The sequence below is a fragment of the Triticum urartu genome, chromosome 4 (genome assembly GCF_003073215.2).
Source record: "Triticum urartu cultivar G1812 chromosome 4, Tu2.1, whole genome shotgun sequence".
Taxonomy (NCBI): Eukaryota; Viridiplantae; Streptophyta; class Magnoliopsida; order Poales; family Poaceae; genus Triticum; species Triticum urartu.
Genome location: NC_053025.1, coordinates 589,011,731 through 589,021,131, shown reverse-complemented (window position 1 = coordinate 589,021,131; position 9,401 = coordinate 589,011,731). Strand labels below are relative to the sequence as shown.

The following is a 9,401-nucleotide window of genomic DNA, read 5'->3' as shown; positions in this document are numbered from 1 at the left end:
CTATTGTCGTATCCTACTCACCTCACCGTGACGGCGTGTATTTATGCAGGCAACCAATAGAACCAATTAAGTAATAGCTGGAATGGACTGTATACGAAGTAAAATGAGTGATCTATATACAAAGCAAAATGAGTGAATCTACAATCTAAATTAGTCTATATACATCCGTACGTAGTCTATATTGAAATATTTAAAAAGACTTATATTAGGAACGGATGGAGTACAACGAAAGATAAAATTCCGTATTTACTGAGAGAAATTAGTTACTCCATTAATACCAAATCAATCAGATTTAGGCTGGTTATAATGGGGAGTATCATATACTAGTAGTATCATGTAAAGTGTATTGATACTACCTCCCTAATGCATTGTACTATCATATATTAGTATCATGTATATTTTATTTATTACCATGCATGACATGTAGTAGTATATCATTTATTATGATACGGTATCATGATACGATACTCAACTTTCATTTTCTTCATTTAATTCTATAACATCTTATCAAAATTGCCTAGTTAATATGCATGATGTTTGAAAATATTTGTCGTAAGAATGGATGTATCTAGATGTATTTTAGTTTTAGATACATCCATATTTATCCATTTGTCCGACAAGTATTTCCGGACAGAGGGAGTACTAAGTATGATATTTCCATTACGACCGGTCTTAGCCAACGCTTGAGTATCAGATTTTACATTAATGACTGCCATTCGTCGATCATAAATCCAGAGTCATAGGTTCTGGTATAAGATGGATGGTGGGGACATACAAACCCCGAGGATGACCGGTTCAACCAATCAAAACGCAAAGTTTTTGAAGTAATCTCTGCTGCTAAAAGGGTAGTTGGTAGGGCGGTGTGGACGGTTTGTTTTCACATTGCTGGCTTATTTTCGCAGCACCTTCCACTACCATCCCTCCACTCTGATTTTCCGTGGCAGGTACCGATTCAATTAAATCACACAAATATTATATAATTAAGACTATGAAAATCACACTATATATGTCCAATCACCTTCCTAAAAGACAGGCATAAGATTTTTCTCAATACCTTTCAAAATAAAATCAAATATTCGTAGGATAAGACGAGGATATTGCCTACAAACCGAAGATGTAACATACATGTGCAAGTTAGATAAATCTACTGCTCCATGTTTGGGATGCGTGGAGTGGAGCATGCAGGATAATGATCAAACTGGTGCTTGTTGTGTTGGTAACAATAACACTCACTGAAAGAGAGCAGTATGTAGAAGCAAGGTTAAAGTTTATATTTGGTGTAAAGTGTCACGAGAGCTGCTCCTACGCAGTTCAGGTGTATGTAACAGCAGACACTCCTCTGCTCTTGCTCTGTTCCTAGTTGCTACCACGCGTCGCAAACACACGACGGAAAGCAGAGCGCCCGGCAGGCAGGTGGAGCGGGAGGAGCTAGCACCGGCCCACCGGAAGGCAAGTTATAGTACGAACAACTTTAGCAGATGCGCTATATTCCCATTTTGCAAAATCGTTATATAGGCCATCCATAAAAAAATGTTTTATGGTAAATATTTGTGCGGTCAAATATTGACATGAACTAGAATTCATATGGATGCACGGAATTCATATAAAATAGGCATGCCTTAATAGTTTATATTCAAAATCACACGCAATATCAAGAGATAGCAAGTTTGTCCCTATGAATGCGCAATATCAAGCCACAAGCGGCCATGGTCAAATCAAGCAAATATGATTGTTGCAAAGATTGTTGCCACCACCACCGGCCATAGCACCACGATCACCATCTTCAACATCATGGCCCACCTGAGGGGTCGAGGATGAGCCCGACCTCGCGCCGCAACTGCCTTCTTCCTTGCCGGGCCCTTCGCTTGCGACTTTGGCTGACTGGCGGAAGGGGTGCAGGCGGCGGCCATCCTCGAGCCGACGACCGCGACGGGAGCAAGGACGACCACATCGGAAGAAGTTGGCACGACAACGGGCACGGCTCCATGGAACAATTAAAAATTTGCAACACCAACAAGGCGCCTTGCGGCACCAGGGTGATACTCGTTCGCACCCGCAATGGCTTCCAAACAATACCATCGTGGGCCTTGGAGCACTTACCTAACCTATAGCCAGGGCCGGCCCTGTGTTTCGGGAGGCCCTAGACGAACTCGACGACATGGGCCCTTTAAATCCTAATACCATATTTATACGTATGTGTTTGCGTGATACATATATATATAACTTTATTTGCATAATACTAAAAGTAAACTTTCGACCACACATTTTTAGTTTGAAATTTGACTACAATAGTTGTTGGACAATGCAAAATAAAACAAACATGACATGATTATCTCAAATAGGAAACAAATTTATTTGCTTCTCTGTATACTTTCACAATCTTCATTGACCTTAACATCTGAATTTTCATGCTCGGGATTAGTTCCTTGCCTATGTTCTTCACTGACATCAACAATACTTGAAGATGTAAAATACTTTGTCAAAGAACCCTTCAGTGGTTGAATTTTCAAATGTATTTCTTTCTTTTTTTTCTTTTTTCAGCACCCGACAAATGCTTCTTAGGCAACATGGCATGCTAATGTCCTAATATTACGAAGCAAAGAGTAGACAACGAATTAGAAATTTATAGATCGGATGATCAGAACCCTAGACATGTACACAGAATGACAAAAAATTAAGATGATTGAATACATACTATGAAAGATTGAATTAGAAAATTATACATCAAAAAATAGATACTTCATGGGATGAATAGTTTAATATACGTACTAAAGAAACTACTGAAATTAGGGATGGACGAATGGATCAGGAACATCCGAACATGAATATTGGGTACGGACCTGCGTTTGCATACATATGTATTGCCATATTGCTGGAAGGCCGAGTTATCGGATTGCTGCGTGCCGTGGAGACAACGAGCGGCTGAGGCACCGAGCGAGGAACGACAGAGCGACAGGCAGATGAGACGACCAAGAAGAACCGACGAGCGACGAATGGGAAAAGTCAGATTTTTTTTATTTTTGAGAAGAAAGGGAAAGCCAGACATTCTGATTGATTTGTTTCACACGTATGCGTGTATCGAGCGGCTGTGACTTGCGTGTGCGACGCCTTGCTACGCATTACCAGGCGATCCGATGGGCCGAGCCCATCTTGTTTTCTTCCTCTCATAATTTTTTCCTTGTTTATTTTTTTCTGGACTATACTATATGTGTACTACATCATGGGCCCCCCTTCGGCCTGGGCCCTGGACCGTCGCCCCTCTGCCCATGCCCCAGGGCCGGCCCTGCCTATAGCACTAGGGCACTCTCTTCCCCGTCTAGTATCAAGTCATGTACAAAATGGGACTGACCATCGCCGCTTCAAGATGAGCTGACTTCTACAACGATAGACGCTTTGATGTAATCTAGAGCATAGTGTCGTGGACATTCACCAACAGTGGATACCAGTGCAGCGGAGCCTTTATCGTAGCGTCGACCGCTGAGAGCCAAGATCTGATACTCATCTTGTAGGAGCCCCGCTACGGACGCGCCCTGCTGCAGGCCTATCGCCGCCAATTGCCGCAAAGCAAGCGCAACACTCGCTAGAGTTCGCTGCCCTAGACTATTTCTCCCCTGTGCGCGCACGGTGGTGGGAGGACGATGGCTGAAATGTCTGGTGGCGTGGGGATCATAGATAGGAGTAGACCGGATGGCTTATGGGGCGATTGATTATCCCCCCAAATTATAAGGTTGACGCTTAGCACGCCCCTTCCGTTTTTTTTTAATTTTGCTACTAACTTTTCTTTTATTAATTTTTCCTTGGCTTCTTTTGTTTTTTTACAATTTTTTATCTTCTTATTTTCTTTCGAGTATTTTACCCTTTTCTTTTTTCTTTTTATGTCTTCCTTTTCTATACATAATTTTTTTAAAGACGTGATAACCATTTTTGCAACGCTTTTTACAAAAACATGATGAATATTTTCTTAGATATGTGATGCACATTTCCAACATTTTGATATATGATGAACATTTCTTAGATACACGAAGAATATTGTTTTTAATATGCGACAACCTTTTTCAAATAGATACGTGTGCGACGAATATTTTTATAGATATGTGACAAAATGTGTATAAATACACAATGGACAACATTAAATATGCACAAACTAACCTGTGGTTGGATGGTTAAAGGGACTGTGGTATCCCCAGCCCACCAGGAATTTCCGGCGATGCGCATTCAATGGTGACTGCTTAGTCTTTCGGAGGTGCTCATAGGGGTAGGGTGTACGTGTGTGTTCATAGGGGTGAGTGTATGCGCGTGTATATGAGCGCTTGTGTCTGTACTGATATTAAAAAAACATTAAATATGCTATAAATATTTTTGACCATCATGATGATTTTTAAATGAACAAAAAAAATTCTGAAAGAAAATAAAAAGCCGGACATGGGCCTGGCCCAGGCGTGCGCCTGCGTGGGCGTTTCCACGTCTCTTCGTCGCACTGTGCAGGGAGTAGGGGCACTCATATGCTGCCTCTGAGACAAAATATGAAACGAGTAACAATCCCCGTATGAGATGTTATTTTTTTTGAGACAAATATGAGATGTTACAGCATCTCCAGCCGCGGCCTCAACAGGCCTTTCTCAGACGTTTTGCCGTGCCGGCGCCAAAAAACGGCCCAGTTGCGCTCCCAGAAGCCCGTTTTTCGCCGGCTCGGATTAAAACTGATGCCTGTGGACCCAGGCCGAACCCGACGCCCTGAGGGGCGCTTGGGGAGCCGGCACAAGCGAAAAAGGCGCGTGGGTCCGCCCTGGCGGCGACCCGAGGGTCTTTTCCCGTCGTTTCTTGACGCTTTTCCCTCGCATCCCTCCCACTCGCTCGCCTTCCTCCCGCCACTCCCTCCTTTTCTCCCACCAAACCCCCTCCCGCTCGCCTTCCAGTCGCCGCCATGCCGTCGAAGAAGTACGCCATGCCGCGCGCGGCGGCAACCACGACTGGCACCGTGGCCCAGCCGAAGCAGAGGAAGCCGAGGGCGCCGCCATTGAAGCCACCGAGCATGTCGAACGCCGAGTGGAGGGTGGAAGTTCAGCGACGTGACGCAGTCACCACCGACCGGCGGAACAGGGCCATCGCCAAGAAGGCCCGCGACAACGCGGCACGCGCGGCGTCCTCCTCCTCATCGGTCGATCACGCGGGGATGATGAATCCACCCGTCGTCAGCCACGCCCAGTACGCGCCCTGGGGACAGCAAGGCGTCGGATCTCCATGGGGATCGTCGTCGCCCGGCTACGCCGACGGCGACGCGCACGGTGGGTTCAACCCAAACGTGATCTTCCCCCATGGCCACCCCGCGACGTGCACACCCTCGCCCGCCTTCGTCGGCGTGCAGTACCCTCCATACAACTACTCGCCGCCCGCCTACGCGTCCACACCGACGCCCCATCTCCGTCGTGGACCGCTGCCCTTCTCGCACCTCGGCGACACCGACGACACAAGAGCCGACATGGACGACATCATCGCGACAGGATCGACCGCGGCCGCCGCGTCTCCCGGGTTCGCCACCCAGGACGAGGTAGTGGATCTCAGCGGCGACATGGAGGCCGAGCTCGGCTACGTCTACGGCGAGGACGCGCACGAAGCGCAGGAACCCGAGGAGGAGGAGGAGGACGAGGAGGAGGAGGAGGAGCCGGCTCCTGATCCGACGAAGAGGCGCCAGAAGAAGAAGCGGGCGGCTAGGCCAGGCGAACCACACATCAAGTGGACGTCCAAGGAGGAGGAATGCCTCGCCGAAGCATGGAAAGTCGTCTGCCTCGACCCGACCACCGGCACGAACCAGAGCTTCGAGACCTACTGGGACCGCATCAAGGCCGAGTTCGACGAGCAGAAGCTCGTCGACCCCTACTTCAAAGGCATCTACATGCAGCGCGGCTCCAAGGCGATGGCGAACCATTGGAGGCATATCTAGGGGGCGTGCAACAAATGGCATGGAATCGTCGAGGAGGTCGCGGCTCGCCCGGAGAGCGGCGCCAGCGTTGAGGATCAGGTACGCACGCCGTTCGCCCGCATCTCTTCGTCGTCTACGCCCGCCGCCCGCTAACTGTTTGTTCCTCCGCGCAGTTGCTGCGCATGTTCATCATGGATCGGCGCGACAACCTCGACGCCGACTTCAAGTACCTCCACGTCTACAAGCGCATTGACAAGTGCGAGAAGTGGGCGGAAGTCCGACGTACCCTCGACAAGGCCAAGGAGACATACAAGCCGGACGCGACGACTCCGGGCGCGTCAGAGGGGCGGCCGGATGGCCACAAATTGGCAAAGAAGGGGAAAAATGCCGACGCGGCAACCGCGCGAGTGCAGAAGTCCATCGAGCATTGCCTCGCCGACGCCCAGGCCCGGGCCGTCCTACGTGAAGAGAAGACCGAGGCGCGGTGGTCGTCGCTGATGACGAACAGCGCCATCAAGCTCGACCTGCTTCAGACCAACGTCGACCTGCTCCGGACGAACGTCGCCGCAAAGAAGAGGAACACCAACATAGCTTTTCTGATGGGAGGGGCGGACATGCTCCAGAGCAACGACGAGCAGCTCAGGGCGTGGTACATGGCGGAGCGCGGCCTCATCCTGAACCAGATGCAGACGGCAACGCCGACGATGCCGACGACGCCAACTCCCGCGCCCACGGCCACACGGACGCCAAGCCCGAACGACGCCTCTACATCGCCGCCCAGCAGTACCGAAGCCGCGCCGACACAGCCCAGCACCGAAGCAGTTCCGACACCGCCGATCCCGCGCATGCCGACTCCGCCAACGCCTGGAGCCGACCCCGCCGAGTGATTCGTTGCGCACGCGAACTTGCAGCGTGCGGCGCTCTGTTTTTTGTAACGCCAGACTACGTCCGATCGCCGGATTTGTGGCGTCTTTTGTGAGCGGGAACGACCTAGTTCAAATTTCCCACATACTGGGGCCGGCGCTTGGGGGCGTGACTGGGAGCTAGGTCGCCCCCAAGGGCCGAACTAGCGCCGGCACGCCACCAGGCCGCTCTATTTAGGCGCCCTGGGGGGCCGAACGGCTGGAGATGCCCTTATCTGTCACATAGAGTTTAGGGCAGTGGTAGGCGGCGTACCGGCCCAAATTTGGGCTGGTCGTACCGCAGTTCTACGATTAGCGTGCGTGTGACCGCTCGATTTGCCAGCTGGCCCACGCCCGTCGTCGTCTTCATCTTCCACCATCGCGAGATCCCCACATCCTCCCTCTCTGTGTATTTTCCCGAACCGTGCGCCGCCCCCACCGGGCTGCAGACCTCGCAGCAGGTCGTCCCTCGCCCCCCCTGACAGATCGCAGTTGGCCGCCCTCCGCATTGTTGCCGGTTGTCGCCCGGTTCCAAGGGGACGCCATCACCCCTTGTAGCTAAAACAACGCAAAGACGGCCGGTGCCTCTCACCTTGCAGTACCTAGCCCCGCCCCCGTTGCCGTAGCGCGTCCGTCGCGGCAGCACCGTGCTGCCGGCCGCACCTCTCGCCATTGTCTGCTCGTACCATCGGCGTTCCCTTGGCTGAAGCTTTTTCCACATATACTGTTGAAGCTTTTAAGGCGAATGGTTGAAGATTTTCATGCAAATGGTTGAAGCCCTTTCCTTTTCGCTGTACTCGAATGAAGCTTTCTCAAATGCTGGTTGAATCTTTTCACATACAGTTGAAGCTTTTCAGGCAAATGGTTGAAACTTTTTTGGTTTTCATTGTGCCCGATTTGAAGCTTTATCAAAACGCCGGTTGAAACTTTTTCCATACAAGTTGCAGCTTTTTCTGTCAATGTTGTAGCTTTTTTCATTGTACGGTGCCCCGGTTGAAGCTTCGTCTATCGCCGGTTGAAACTTTACCTGTCAATTATTGAAGCTTTTTTTGTCAACATTTGTAGTTTTTTCCACTGCGCAATGCCCTGTTGAAGCTTTCTCTATTGCTGGTTGAAACTTTTCCCTTGCACAGTTGAAGCTTTTTCTTTCAACAGTTGCAGCAAACGTGAGCAAGGTTCCCCAGCTAGCCCATGGTGACCGTTGCAGCTCGCCACCCGTGCGAGATGCAGCTGCATCGCGCGCTGGGTCGCACCTCGCAGCCGTGCTGGATGCAACCATGCCCCTTGCCTGTGTCGCGCGTGTCCAGTCGGCCTTGTGGTAGCTTGGACGAGCCATGGAGATGAGGGCGTTTGGCAGAGCCGTGGGGCGTGGGTTATCGTTGAGTGAGTGGAAGGGGGGTGGTAGGAGAGCGCGCAGCCATGGCGGCGAGCGTAGGAAGAGAGGAGGAGCATGGCCATGGCGGAGCGTGCGGGAGAGAGGAGAAACAAGGAAGGGATGTGCGTGGGCCTGCAGAACACGTGGCACTTTGGCGTTGGTGGGTGTAGCGCCGCGCGCGTGAGTTCGGCAGGCGCGCCGCACACAAGCGTTTTCCTTCATTTTATGCGATCGATCGAAAAACGGGAAATCAAATCAATCACCATCTAGCTGCGTAGCTAGATTAATAAGCCGCATGAGACCAAGAGTTAAACTTGACGTCGGTGCCGAGGATCCGGCGCCGGCAAGGTAGCAATCGCATATGCCAGTTGGGAGAGCCAGTCGGCGTAGATGTTCTCCTTGCCCAATGGGTTCTTGTTCGCGCTCCCCTCGAACAAGAGCAGGTCGCACCTGTCGGGATCTTGGTTGGCCTCCAACAGTTTGTCGGACGCCGCTTCGACGCGCCCGGCACGGAGGTCACCCAGCGCGCCCTCCAGGGTCCTGTTCATCTCCCTGTAGTAGCGGAGGCAGCCGCCGAGGTTCTTGACGAGGTCCTCGACGACGAGCACCGTCGACGTGACGTTGGCCATGGTGAGGCTGGTGGCCACGACGGCGAGCTCACGTGTGTCCTTGGCGGACGCGGCCGCCGGGTCGGCCGAGAGTGCGCCCACGCAGGAGTCGTACTCGTAACCCAGTTGCCCACCGGATCGGCCGACAGCGGCGCATGTCCTTGTGATGATCGTGGACGGAGTGCCGACGGCGAGGATGCCGTCTCCGGTAGACAGGAGGAGGATGAGGGCGAGGAGTTGAGCAGCCTGAGGATGCATCGCCATATGACTGACTGTCGTCGGTCGTACTCACCTCACCCTCACCCTCACCGTGACTGTCGTCGGTCCTACTCACCTGTCACCTCACCCTCACCCTCACCGTGACTGTCGGCGTGTATTTATGCCGGCAACGAATAGAACAGATTAAGTAATAGTTGGAATGAAATCAATATTTTGATTTTGCAATCTTTACCAAATCAATCAGACCTAGCTAGCTAGCGCTTTAGTGTCTTTAACGACGCAAGATAAAATCCCGTGTTTATTGGGAGAAATCAGTTACTAGATCGTGTGTTAATGACTGCCATTCGTCGATCATAAATCAGAAAGTTTGGAAGTAA

The 9,401-nt window shown here is 51.1% G+C and overlaps 1 protein-coding gene across 1 annotated transcript; it reads right to left on the bottom strand.

Annotated features, from left to right (window-relative positions):
- Positions 1 to 8,419: 8,419 nt before the first annotated feature.
- LOC125554300 (pectinesterase inhibitor 12-like) lies at positions 8,420 to 9,161 on the bottom strand. Its single transcript, XM_048717876.1, has one exon. The coding sequence runs from the start codon at positions 9,067 to 9,069 to the stop codon at positions 8,506 to 8,508; it is 564 nt and encodes a 187-aa protein (XP_048573833.1). The 5' UTR covers positions 9,070 to 9,161; the 3' UTR covers positions 8,420 to 8,505.
- Between the last annotated feature and the right edge of the window lie 240 nt (positions 9,162 to 9,401).

Coding starts and splice junctions, on each gene's coding strand:
- LOC125554300 (XM_048717876.1), bottom strand. CDS start 9,069: ATGGCGATGCATCCTCAGGCTGCTCAACTCCTCGCCCTCATCCTCCTC.